Source organism: Buceros rhinoceros, unplaced genomic scaffold (genome assembly GCF_000710305.1).
Source record: "Buceros rhinoceros silvestris isolate BGI_N320 unplaced genomic scaffold, ASM71030v1 scaffold4202, whole genome shotgun sequence".
Classification (NCBI taxonomy): Eukaryota; Metazoa; Chordata; class Aves; order Bucerotiformes; family Bucerotidae; genus Buceros; species Buceros rhinoceros.
The window spans coordinates 37078-51521 of NW_010400516.1; the positions used below are offsets into that span (position 1 = coordinate 37078).

At 39.7% G+C, this 14444-nt stretch overlaps 1 protein-coding gene across 1 annotated transcript in view; it reads right to left on the minus strand.

Annotated features, from left to right (window-relative positions):
* Nucleotides 1-13925, minus strand: part of GRIN3A (glutamate receptor, ionotropic, N-methyl-D-aspartate 3A) — a gene marked incomplete at its 5' end in the record, with an annotated part of 42840 nt that extends 28915 nt beyond the window's left edge. The window contains 2 exons of the mRNA XM_010131880.1: nt 6757-7804; nt 13321-13925. Coding sequence (XP_010130182.1) covers nt 6757-7804; nt 13321-13925 — 1653 coding nt within the window. The remainder of the gene's footprint in view (nt 1-6756; nt 7805-13320) is intronic.
* Between the last annotated feature and the right edge of the window lie 519 nt (nt 13926-14444).

Genomic DNA, 14444 nt, shown 5'->3' on the forward strand with positions numbered 1-14444 from the left:
CTTTCGATCAAACAATTAGCCTGGTGACGTAAAGAGTGCCCAAGACAGTAGGTGACAGTACAAGGCATTACCAAAAAAATAATTGTTGGCAAGAAGGCATAAAATAAGGAGGTCTCAATAGGAAAGGAAGCTTGATTTGGAGAACACTGAAGTGCATTGTCTGATATCTGGATATCAGAATGATAAAAATCCCAGCCAGACAGATTCTGAGCCTCCAAAGCCGTAACTTTCCAAGAAAGCTTTAATGAGCTGATGGGGAAGCTGAATGAGTCAAGTGTTCACCACCATAAACTGCACGGGGAAGCTAAAGCCAAGATTTCACCTCCATAAATTGCAGGTGTCTTTCATTCCTGCATGAGATTGCTCTGCAGTGCCTGTTTTTTATTCTGACAGGAGTTTGATACTTAATTTCTCCTTTGTTTGAGACATTTTCACTTTGGCCTCTGTGACACTTAAAGTTCTCTCAAGTTCAAAGCCTTCACTGACTCATTAATACTCATAACAGCACCCTGTATTAATTAGCAGGCTGTGATACTGACAGTCATGACCTGCCTGTGTCCACTGACTTCCTGTGCAGCAACATTTGCTCTAAAGATTTTGCAGCCAACTTCTTTTATTTGCGAAAATAAAAGAACCCTGCAGTCCTGTACATATACTAAACCTCATGGGAGCAATAAGATTTCTGTTAACTCCAGTAAGTTTGTTGCTTGGGTTTTTGCTCTACAATTTAATGCATATTTAAATACATGCTATTTCATTATATACTTACTACATAGCGGTGCAAGTGGCACTTCTTCTAATGGTTCATCTTAGGCTGTAGTGAAAGACCATGACAGCCTTTAAAAGCATTTTCTTCAATGCAATTCTTACAAGACTCCCTTTTTCCAGGAAGAAAATTTATCAATAAACACACAACAGTTATGGCTTCATTCTAAAGCTTGCTGAATATGAGGGAAAATAGAGTTAAATGCAGGGGTATTTGAATCATGTCTCTAACGATGAAAAAAGCCTGTAACGTGGATGGTGCTATCGTTTGGTATTGCTGAATTTCATCTGCATCAGTTGGTATTTCTGGACTGTTTTGATACATGTAACATGGAGTTTTTAGCTGATATAATAATGGCCATGAGGCCTCTAAATTAACTGAGATTTCCATATAGCCGAAACAAGAGCTTGCACCCTCACATTTCATATTTTAAATCTAGAAGCAAAAATCTGGGTGATTGTACATATTGAATTCCTGAGTAACAAAATTTCAGAAATACCTCGTCTGGATTACTCAAAGTGCTTAATTTTGTAATACGAAGAGGAATATATTGAAAGAGCAAGTGTTCAGACAATGGACTGGAAGATCAGCAGAGATTTCTGAGGACTAATCCTGAAGCACACCAAGACTGTTGAAAGGATTTGCTGGATGGGGCTTGTCAGAGTGATTGTTGGTGTCTCCAGTATATTTCTTGGTGTATCTGTGGATTTTGTAAGAATGCAGTGCTCGTCATGCTGGTAGAGCACTGTGCATGATGGAGAGAATTAGATGCTTACAGGGGATGATTTGGATGATCTCCCCCTGAAGTCTTTGACAGCAGCCCACCTCTCTCAACTAACTGTAAAAGCGTATTAGGGAATCGCACAATGGTAGGTATTGGAAGGAACCTCTGGAAATAATCTAGTCCATAGTTGACTGAGTAAATCATATATAATGTCTCCACTGGAGACATGTAAAGTTAGGTGAGACAGCACAATGAAATTGCTGATGGTGGGATTCACAGGTGTAGCCCATTTTGTTAAATGAATCTCAATAGGTTTGATATTTTACATCAAAATAAAATATGGAAAGGAACTTTCTCATTGTCAAAGGGTGTTTTGAAGGTAAAGTGATCCAGAGAAGTCAGAATATAACCATAATAAATTAATAGGCTGAGATAACTCAAGTGTATCCTACGGATGGCAAAGAAAAGCTGACAGCTGTCACAGCAGAGACAATGGTCAGAGAGCACCTGGAAAGCTCATTATATTGTTGAAAGAAAGACACTTTTAGCAGAACAGAAGGCCAGGCAGTGGACCACCTCATGGAAAATATGTCCAGCTCTTCAGCTTCTGTCATTTTATACTTTTTATCAGCATGTTTGGAATATTTCTTCTGTTCTCTAGGCTTCCACAATTATTTTGCCTCAGATAATCTGAACCACTCAAAACGCTCCTGACTTTATGGTGCATTTCCAACATGTGCTCTTGCATTAGAAGCCTGAAAGCAACGTCTCTGCTTCAAGTTCCCTTACCACTAAAAAACCCCTACTCCCTGGGGAGATTTAATATTTATCTTTATTCTATATCCTCTAATTTTGGATTTAATAATGAAAAGTTTTGCTGGATCCAGGCCTTAGTTGCAGGCTCACTTGACAAAAGAATGCAGTGACAATGCCATGTACTTACAGATAATTTTCTTTTTTTCCCTCTGTGGCACTGTGACCTAAATTACTTACACGCAGATAGTACTGCTTTATGGAAACCATACCGGAAACTGAAACATAAAATATCAGGATTTGTCACAACATTAGCTGAAAGAGACAACGGCCATAAAGATACATGCTCCTGAAGCAGAATGGTAGCAAATTCTCTTTTTTGTACCCAGAGGACCTTACTTATCAATGTGCCCTTCTCTGCTCAACCTGAGGCTGTGAGGCTGAGTACTCTGAGACTGAGTACTTGCTGCAGTAGATCTCTAATGCAATTACCACCTGTCGATCAGGAAATAGATGACAGTGGCCAGCTGTCCGAGAATTACCTATCTTCATATGTGTACATAGGTGCTCCTCTAGCACCAGCTCTGTTTTAAGGAATTACCTATTGCAACCGAGTCTTGCCACTGTGCCAGTGAAGCATAAAAACTTTGGGTGGTGGCTTTTTCAACTGCAACCAAGTATAATGTCATCACCAAGGGGCTAAGGAGCTATACAATAAACAAGGTGATAAGAAGGTTTGGGAGATGTCAGAAATAAAGACCGCTGTCTCCAGGCCGTTTCAGGTAGGTAGAACAAATGATCGGACCAGCCCTACATGCCTGTAGGCTGAGTAACTGACCTTGTAAAGAAGTCAGCTCATACCTGGTCTACCTAGCCTACCTTGTCTGACAAGCATTCTGACAAAGAACATCTTTTTGTGGGCATCCAAAAATGTGACATTAGGATCACAACTGAAATAAGCCTCTGCGATTCAGATGAGAGAAGGGATAAAAGCAGTATAAAATGATCAAAACCCAAAGTTTTCGTTCTGTCTCTACCTCCTCTATCTGCAAATAAGCTTTTAAAATTCTTTGCCATGTACTGCAGAGAGATTCCTAAGAGGGAATCGGGACGCTGCTGCAGCTTTCACCCCAGTAACTGGCACATTCATCTTGCAGCTATCCTCTTGTGCTCAAACAGCAGACTGAACATGTTCAGGTGAGTTTCTTCCCCAAAAGCTCTGCTTGCCAGTTCCCACTGGCAAAAGATGGTGTAAAATTCTAAGATTAGAAAATGGGGAGAGGGGGCAGCTGTGGCCCAAACTGCCCATTCTTTTAGGAGAGTAAGATTTAAAGGTGGCAGGGTATTGCTTCAATATTTCTGTGTCTTACTGGCTACACTGTAGCTCCTACCATAGTCACCTGAAATGTGACCTAGTAAAGAGAGTAGTCAGCTTTGATGGATACTCAAATGTTTGGCTTTAGTGACCCACCCTTGTTAAGATTCTTACAAAAAAAAATACATAGTAAGTTCCCCAGATTCAATTCATTCCAGGAGCTTAATTCTCCTGCCTCCTGCTGCTTGCCTTCTGCTCTGTTTTGTCTTGCCTCACTGGCCCCTCCTCCTTTCATCAGTGTGATGCTTTGTACTCCCTTGATACTTCCACATTGTTAGTGCATTTGAAGGTCCAACTGAGATACCTCTAATCGTGTACTACACTCTACCTTGTGATGAGTGGTTGTAGTGCTACTCGTTTTACTTTGATTTCTGATAAAAATGTACCTTCGAGACTTGAGCAACACGAAAGGACCATGTTTCCTTTGCTGAGCTGCAATGAGCAACTGCTAAAACAGTGTACTGCTTGGTCAATCAAACACCACTGCTGGATTTTTGTAGAAAGGCAGATGCTGTTTATTCAGGCAATATCTAATCTTTCCTTTTTATAACCAGAATAGAAAACATAGATATTCCTGGCAATACCGAATTTAGATTTAGGTTTCTAATCTTGGAAAAAACCTTTTAATTTTCTCCATCTTGCCTTCCTTCCTGACTGTTTGCAGTCTCAGATGGGATTTGCTGTTTGTGGCTGACAGCCTGAAAAAATTATATGTCTTACATCACCTCAAGAAGGTTGCTCTGCTATTTTGGGCTTTCTTTTTAAAATATATTTCAAAAGCATAGTACAAGGACATGTGTATCCTGAGAGCAGCAGGAGAATGATTAGAAGTATATTAGAATTAAAAAGATTTTTTCTTTTTGAAATGAGTCTCAACCACTGAAACGAAAGAGGTAAGCAGATCTGGGCAAAAAAAGGAAGTAAAATGTTTAAATCACATTAAAAATGTTTTAAGTAACTATCCAAAAAGTGGTGCATGTATCTCCGCAAGTGTTGTGCTCCAAACACTTCCTAAACCTAAGCTTTAACTCTTAGAGAGAACTTTGACTGGGCACAGCTCAGGCTTTCAGAGAGAAAAGTTAAATCAACACATTTTCTATTAAAACTGCTCTTACAGACTACGATTTTGGAGGCAAATGCATGAATGAAATATATGGAACTATTGTGTGATTCATGTAATGGCAGGCAATGCTCTTCCATAAAATCCACCTTGTCTTATTCCCAGATTGGAAGCTAGTTTAATGGGATCACTGAGGTTACTAACCGTGAGTCATCAGTGTTTCTGTTCAGGACTTTGACCTGTATTTGCAGCACCTAAGATGCTTTAATACTGTGCACTCAATTTTATAACTCAACAGCTAAGCTTTACAGCACAGTTTTAGAATAATTTGATTTTCTTGCAATTGCAGAAATTTCCCAGTGATTGTCTCAGGAATTCCATGTGTAGTCACAATGAAGATGCAGAAAAATGAGATGTAATCTGATGTGATTGGATTTGATGGATTAGGTGATGCCCATGCAAAGAGTAAATGACTAACTTCATTTTCAAACCGATATTATGGCTCATACAACAATGACTGTATCAGAGATATGCTAGCAGCTGGGGAAATTCAGCCAAAATCTCTCACTTGCTTATTCAGAATGCTTTGAATAAAACAAATACATGATTTCTTGACTTTTGTGGCTGACATTAATGAAGTTATTGATGTAGAATTTATAGTATCTTTTCTGGCAGGTGAAGGGCAGATTATTAATAGCAATTTGCTTTAAGCCATAAATCAATTTTAGAGTGCCTCAGGCCAACCATAAAAAGTATTGTTCTTTTTAAAAAATATTTTGGTAGAAACAATCTAGATAACATGGGAGGAAGTGAGTCCTAAGTCATACTCACAAAGTCAAAACTGTATGGTCATTAGTTTGAATGCAAGGTTTTACTATCATAACAGATGGAGCTTGGCCTTTGATATCTAGAGAAACAATGAAACCTTTATTTACACAATTTATGAAAGCAAATTAAATGTTCACTTCTTGAGTTCTTAAAACTACTTTTTTTCCAGTGGCACAATATTGGTTCAATTCAGTCACCTGAGACAAATTAATAGTGGATGGTTTAAAAGCTACGTACCAGCAGCTGGGTCATGAGCTGTGGACAATACAATCACACTTCACTGAAGAAAGTGCCAAACAAACAAGGGAAATCTGCTGTTGCCACCCTGTCCCCTAGAGTGATGGTCAGGTGAAGAGGATGCCTTCTCTTGTACCACCTGCAGCCATGCATTCTCTCTACAAATCATTCTGCATGCATGTTTTCATGATCACAACTTAGTGGCAAATAAAATCAGAATAGCCTTATAAAATAGCTGGACTTCAATTCTGACTGAAGATGCCTGCATCCCACCTTGGGAATGGGGGAGAGAGTGAGTGGAGGCAGAGCCAGTTCTACATTGTCCCTTGTCTCACCAAAAAACACTAGGATGTCTGAGCTATTTGCAGATGGGTTGTCTGCAATACAATTCATGCCCTCCCCTGACAGTTCCACAGCAGAAACATCATTGCAAACCTACTGGTAAAGTGAATTCAACAGTTCTGATGCAGAAGGTAGGATTTTTCAAAACTTTTCAGTTCTTAGAATTCCTTGACTTAGAATTTGTGTGGAGTTTTGCCAGTAATGCCTTTGCAAGCACTGTTACAGCCCGTGATACACTTTCAAAATCCTACTTAGGTCGTTAGAGGTTTTGTCTTCATGCTGTGTGTCTGTTTTGTTTGAGTACATCTCAGGATGATGCAAATCATCCAGTTGCTCAAAACAACTACAGCCAAAGGGACTCAGAACTGAAATCAAACCCTTAATTTGCATGTAGAAGCCACTTTTCTTCTCTGCAGTGGGCAACACTGAAATCCTTCACCTTATTCATCACCCTCACTTCGAAATCCCACCCCCTACACTTCTATGGATGTTTAAAGATCCTCTCTCACTGAACTTTCCTACTGAAGTGCGGTCAGGTGGTAACTAATTAAAGTGCAACTGCTGTTTTCCACACATACTGCTTTCCAATTTTATTAGAAACCATAAATTACACAGCAGTGAATTTCGACTGGAAAGAAGAAAAGGCTGAGTTAACAGCAGACATGCGTTACCTTTGGGTCGTGTATTCCAGAAAGCTCTTCGTAGATCTTCTCTCCTACCATGACAGCAGCTAGGTTGGCTGTGTATGTGGACAAACAAAACAGACAGAAAATAGCCCAGAGATTCATTAAAAACCTTCCAGTCCAGCATTTGGGGGGTTTGATGGCAGCAGTTCTTCCAAACAAGATCGCATAGCAGACATTGAGGGCAGAGGAGAAAGAGAAGACTTTGTTCCTATTCCTCCCCTTGGGAGTCATCCCAAAAGGACTTTTCCACTCATATAAGGTGAGGAATATAGCTGTGATGTGCAGAGCAACAAATATCCCCAGCCACATAGTCCAGTGAAGTGGCCACATGAAGGCTCCAATAGGAGCTGCTGTGTCTTTGGTTCTCACCAAGATGCCCAAGCTGGTTGAAAAGAAAGGGCTGGTGAAATCAATCACTTGGCTGCGCGCCGTGTTAATGCTAAATGATGTCACTGCCATGTGAGCTGTGCCAGAAAGAAGGTCTCCCACCAGCCCTGTCCAGTGGCCATTCTTCCACGCTCCGTATTTTCCATCACCAACAATGTACAAGTCAAAATCAAAGTTCATATCCTCAGCTAGCTTCTCCAACAGGTCGATACAGTAGCCGTAACAGCACTTCTTCAGCTCAATGGGAACGGTGTCATTCCCTCCTTGAAGGGTTTCAAACAAATTATCCAGCATGGCTGAATCATTGGTCAAAGGGTCCAGGCAGAGCTGTCCTGCTGGACAAAGACCTTCATCATCTACATCTCTTGTAAAGACGAATGGATGCTCAATGAGAGTTACTACTCTGAGGTGCAGCCGAGTGGGGTGTTGCATGTGATTTTTATGTCTCTGGGCCTGTTCTGGCCATATCCCATAGTCCATAATTATCTTTCCTTCTTGCCAGCTCCCCAGACGAGTCCACATTGGGTTCCCAACAGGGTCGTGCTGCAGATTCCAGATGAAGAAGTTGTTTTCTGAGCTGACAATGGAGGAGCCTTTCACCTTAATGTGGCCACTGAGACCATCAAAAGTTGTGTTGGCTAAAAACCTGTTGAAGAGAGAAAGCAGAGTAATCAGAAGCAGACAACTGAAGTCACCATGAAGCATATGCATACACCACAAATTTGTGTTTAAGAGAATAGATTTGGGACGTTGTTGAACATCTGGATCCTTAATAGTTTTCCTATGGCACGATGAACAAGCCACTTAATTTATGATTAAAGTACTCCTACATATCTAATATAAATGATAACTCTTCAGGAATGATAATTCTTTTTAGGTACAGGAAAAAAATCAGGGAGAGAACATAAATTTTTTCAGCTACATTTGTCTCATAAATTAATGAAATATAGGTTAGTTCTAAGATGAACTCACCAGGTCTCTAGTCAGTTTCCTAGACAAAAATATGTATAAAAATGGAAGAATGGAAATTATGTATGAAATGTCCTTCCAAGAAAAATCCTATAATCTCAAAAGAAAAAAGAAAAAAGAAAACAAAGAAAAAAGAAGAAATTTCATAGAGTATCTGCAAAAGTAATGCTCTTGGAAGTGCAATTCTGACATTGTATCTCATGAAGTGTGCCAGTTTTGTAATGCATATTTTGCATTAAGATTTCTGGGCTTTCACTATTCCAGATATTCACAATAAAATATTCATTTTGTATTGGCTGGCGATGTTTCCTAGAAGTTGTCTTCCCTGTATGTTGAAAGCAGCTTCTGTTAAGTCATTATCAAAGAGGCTAAATGGCATGGATAAAAGAAAAGAGACTTGAGCAGGAAATTAGGGCTGTAAGGAGAAAATCCTTTTCAGAGTAAACACCATGAACAGCTGAACTGCACTCTGTTAATAGGAAAGCTGCTCTGCATTTTGCAGGGTCTGCAGCAGGACCCTACTAAGACTTTGTAAGTCTTAGTATGGTGATTCCATTACAAACAATGGAATTAAATTGCTGCTAATATGGTGTAAGGTAAGTCACGCACTTATTTTTCAGTAAGAGGCATTCAGAAGACAGACTATTTAGCTGTAGAATGTAACACCTCGCATTAGTTCTGGGAATTGGATGAAACCAAGTATTGAAAGAAGCGTAAAGGCTATAGCTGTCATTCCAGCCTCAATAAACAAGACATAAACTTTAAGAAGTGTTAATTGTTTATCAATGGTTAGAGTGGATAAAAAATAACCTTAAATTGATTTGAAAAGGATAAATCCACAACAAGTATGTGTGCACGTATTCTTCTGCCTGGTCTCTACCCTTTGTTTTGATGACTTTTGACGGTTTTTGACAGAGGTTCAGTGATTTGAAAAGGATAAATCCACAACAAGTATGTGTGCACGTATTCTTCTGCCTGGTCTCTACCCTTTGTTTTGATGACTTTTGACGGTTTTTGACAGAGGGTCAGCAGTCAGAACTCTGGACTGTGTATGTCTCAAGATCATATCAGCTTTTGTCCTCAGCAAAGGGTAAATTTACAAAACTAAATAATACAGTTTTGAGCGTGGTTGTGTGTGTGAGACAGCCTTCTCTGAGATGGCTTCAAAATTCTTATGCAGTCTACTTTGAGTAGGTGGAGTTTGGAGAAAGATGATACAACCAATGCTGTCACAAGCAATTGATCTGCCCATGGGTTAACTTGGGTCTGAAAATTATGCCTAAAATAGCACACAGGTGTTTAAATTGGGCTGGATGCATACATGTGGTTCTCATTTCTGAAATCCTTTACCATTTAAGTCTAGTCTTAGCTAAATGACACATTTCATTAATCAGTGGTGTCTGCCACTGTTTGACTAGCCTTTTCCTCCCACCTTTTGCTTCATGTTTGATAGTGTACTTGCATGTTTGTATATGTAAACTCTATCAAGACAAAGTTTATAGAGGAAGGCAATCTTAAGCACTAAAGAAAGGCTTACGAGCCCATAAACCTCTATGTTTTTTATCTCTCCTCCTCGGTCTTTGTAAAACATTGTGCAACTTCTTCCTTACAAGCCTTGCTGGCCTTATATGCTGAAGCCATCACTACGACAATAACAGTAAAACCACTGTATGTGTAGACAAGTCTGTATGTAAAATTTTGAAAGATTTGTTAAAGTGTGGAAAATAGTATTAACAGCTCACAAAACACCAAAATTCAGGGAGACAGAATCCTCAAATGGTTCTTGAACTGTCCTCAGATGGAATAAGCTAGCAAAGCTCTGATGAATTTGACTCCACGTTGCTACTACAGCATGATGTGGATATCTCAATGCTGCAGACCAGGTGCTTGGGAGTAGATGAAGCTGTGGAATAATGAATTGTATCTATTTTCTGCAGGTAGAAAGAGAACAGTGGAATTTATGCACTGTGTTCTCTGACTTTCACTGTAGAAGTAAGTGTGCCCACGAGGGTGAGTCAAGCCCTCTCTACCCTCCTGTGGTCGAATTGTGTTAGAAGCAGTTACCTGAGAGATTTAGTAGCATTTGAGTGTATGACTTCCTTACCTTATCGAGTTAGTGGCTTACTTGTGTAGCTGATTCGCATGTTTTTTATTTTTGGTAGTGACAGGGTATTAATAAAAATAAATGAGGGGAACCATGTGGGAGATACATTTTAACAACAGTTTGTTCTACAGGCTATGGCTGCTAACCTAGTGAAACTCATGCCAGGGACTTCACCTAAAAAATACCTTAGTAACCTCCTGAAATAGACAAGAGGATCTGACTAATTTAAGCCAGCAACCCCTAGTGCAAATCCTTGGGAATTACAAGTGCTGTGTCTTGCAATATCTGACCAGCAATATCTGAGCAGTGTCTTTTCACACAAGCAGTGCTATTTGTGTGGAAAGATGATTACAAATCCCAGAACGTGAAGGGCCAGATGCTCAAGTCTGACAGCTGGATGGTTTTCTTTGATGCTATGTCAATATGTATGAGCTGATGATCACACCAATAGATTGTGACAGCTGTATCAAAGCTTATTAGCATCACTTCAGTTTGACCATTGAGTTCAAAGTGTGCTCTTTTCAGCTGTATTTTTCACACGCTTTGTTGTAAGAACTGCAAACTAGAGCATTAGCAGTTATACCACACTCCTGCAGCAATATTTTTGTAGTATCTTCAAGAATGATTTAATTAAATGGTTTATTTTCTTTCAAGCTTCATGGCTTGGTCCTTCCACATCTTTCTTGGAAAGTTTACTGGAGGCAAGAACTAGGATAGGCAAGCAAATAGCAGGCTACTGAAATAATCCAAGAAGCAGAGTTAAAGAAGTAAGACTAATTGAAGATATAAGACAAGATTAGGCTTTGAAATTTAATGCCTTGTTCTGTCAGCAAGGATGCTCCCATGAGCAGAAAGGAATAGATCAAGAAATCATTCACATCATAAGAGGAATGAAGGATGGAGACTTACAGCAGTATAATCTTCAGGGGTCTGTACAACTATGTGCACATCTCTGTCCATATGCATAGAGATAAAAGCATGCTTTGCCATAGAGCAGATCTTGGCCTTGTTCATGATGATTATTCTGCTCCTGGGTGGCATTTAAATGTCTGCACAGCCAGTGTACGAGTGCAGTGTTGGCAATGAAAGCGCAGGTGTCAGCTGAGCCAGTTTGTGGGACTGCTGCTTAACTACATGCTGCAGTTGAAGGAGGCAAAGGCCTGTGCCACTGTGCCACCTTCATCCCCGCCCACCACAGCTCCAAGGCCGTGTGTCAAGCCAGATGGGTTCATTCAGACAGAAAAATGCCCACATTTTTTTACTTAATTGAGTAAACACTCAATTAAGCACCAGATAAAAGTTTCATATTTGGAGGCATACCACCTGCCTTAAAGCACACATGCAATGAACAAGGTTGGTCACTGTTAAGTCATGTGTCAGTCCTTTATGCCTGAGAAATTACTGGAACCACTCAGAGTTAACAGTTCTGCCCTAACAAATACAAACACAAAAGCACAAATACAAAAACACAAATACATCAGCACTGGCCATCAGGTATCTGTCTCATTTATAAAAACAGCTGAAGTGAGTCTGGGCAAGGGTTTCTCTAACCTGTTATTTTGTCTTTAATAGGGTCCACAAGCGCTATTTTCCCAGATGCTTAGGGAAAAAAAGGCTATGCATATGATCCTTTCTTCTCTTCTACAATACTTTTACTGAGATGAAGGGGCAAAATTTTCATTTTGGAAGACATATAACAGAATAAAACAGAAGTTACAACAGTCACTGCTCATGAAAGAGCTAATAGTTTTCTGCAGAAAGCAATGATGAAGAAATGAAGCAATGATGAAGAAATATTTTGCGGAAATACTCCTAAGAGCTTTAAATTTTGCTTTCCTTTTACTTTCTCCTTTCCTTGACCCTGAAAAAGTCTATTCATAAAACTAGTCTCCTCAAATATTTGTTACTTTAAAAGGCCTCTTGCTAGTTCTACTTTTCAAGGACTTAAGTATGATCTAGTTAAAATACCCAGAATAATGAGACAAAATTAAAATCGCAAGTCAGTGGGGATATTGCAAGTCAGTCCAGTACATATTCCCAAGCCTTGTTTCACTCTTTGGAAACAGGAGGGGTTTGATCCTTAGACTGTGGATGAGTGCTGACTCAGGAACTGTTAGTGTCTCAGATGATTGTGTTTCGAGCAGTGCTGTTACCCCATTAATGTGAAGACACGTCTGGTATCATTTCAAAAAAACATTGCAAACATACAGAAAAACTTCAAGAACTTTTATCCTAACTCCATCCAACAAAATCTGAAAGCTGAACAAAACAAAACAAAAGCTGAAAACCAGAGGGTATTCATGGGGGGAGGAATGGGGGGAAAATGTGAAACACTCACTGGATATAAACCAGCTGATTAATTCACATACTTAGCAAAGACCTTCCTGTTCATTTGCAAAGAGAACCATGCAATTTTTCTTCTCATATGTTGAAACCCTAGACACGAATCCCCAAGTGGTTTTGGGAATAACCAGTATAGTGACACACAGTGGTCTACAGGAATAGTTCTAGCAGAAGCTGAAAGGGGACCCTCCCACACCAAGCAACACTTTGCAGTTGTGAGGGCTCTCACCAGCAGCAGTGGCCTCTGAGTTGGTCAAGGTGCATCATTTTTGTTTCTTTTCCATGGAAGCATACTAGGAAGGCCTACACAACTGCTTTTACACTCTGATTACTTTGGTAAACACAAATATTCTTACTGTGTTTTGTACTGTCTCAGGTATCTCAAAACCTCAGAGAATCTGACAATCGTCCTGACTTTCCTCCTTACGTGCATGAATGTAAATATAAGACACTTTCAGAACACAGTCTGTAACCTAGCCTATGTTTACTATGTGATGTTTACTTCTGTAGAAGAGTATCTTCTCCTAAAACTGCCTTAATCTTCCTCTGTGTCTAAGTTTAAGCTTCATTATTTCCCCAGAAGTAATGAAGCAGGAGGAAATACTAAAACAATTGTCTATATTACAGAAGGTTAACAGCATAACAGCTAAGCCACTGAGAATGGTGTGGAGGGGGAGCAAAATTATATTTCTTGTATACCACAAATATTATATTAAAATAATAATAATAAAAAAGTAAAATCTTACTTTGACAAATACTGCCCTGAAGTGATATTCCTTTCATCTGTGTCCATGCAATTCATTGTACTTGGAATAAGAGCTAGTTCAGGCTGAATCATGGTGGCTGCTGCTACAGCTCTTGCTACCAGCTCCATTGCATCCTGCACGTAATGCTCAAAGACTGACTGTGTTGTCTTGCCATGAGCGATAAGACCGAGCGGCAGACCTTCTGTCCTCAGTTCTTCCACATTCTGTGAATCCCCAATAATCCAGTGAAGTTCTGGAGGCATCACACCAAACTGGGTGGTTATTTCAAAAATCCGCCGTGTTTTTTCCATGTCACATCCAAACATGACCATGGTAGATGTTGTCTCTTTGATGCTCTCCAGATAAAACTGTAAGTAGTTCAGAAGGTCACTGGTTGAAGTGAGGTTTGCTGTGATGTTTATAATGGATCCCAGGTGGAACTTAGAGCTCTGTTGTGTGAGGAAGAGAAAATCTGTGATGTTCCACTCCTCCTGGCATAGCATTAGGCTGAAATTATACCAGTTGTTCATTGCAAGGATTGAGAAAGTGACATCAGCATCAGAACTCAGTGAGTTTTCTAAACTCATTTGCAGGTGAAGGGGATTCTGTAGTTAAAAATATGAAAGACAATTGATCAGAAATATGCTGGACCCAAAGTTAATGATTTTACTTAATTTTTATTCACTCAGTTCAAAGTAATTACTGTCAACCAAGAGAACTGTGCGAGAAACAGGAAAGGTTATACCCACCAGCTTAAATGGACTGTTATTCTCAGGCTTCCTGGCTATAGAGTTTGAGTCAACTTCGGTAGTCACTAATGAGTCTGTTTCCAAGAATCTGTATTTATTTCAATCCATTCGTACTTTCAGATTTCTGGGCATTCTGAAGCAAAGACATCCCTCCTCTCCTATCAGGGGTATGAGTATTACTGTTCAGCTTGAACCCTGGTGTTAATCTTCAAATTCAATGGATGCTGATATGTTCCTTGGTAAACAATAGTTGGGGGCTTTATTTTACACAGACATGAGTATCCTAATTAAACAGGTCACTGTCTACAATCAACGCACATCATGCACTGCCAATAACATGCAAGACGATTGATTCTTTGGTAAAGAACAAGTTAC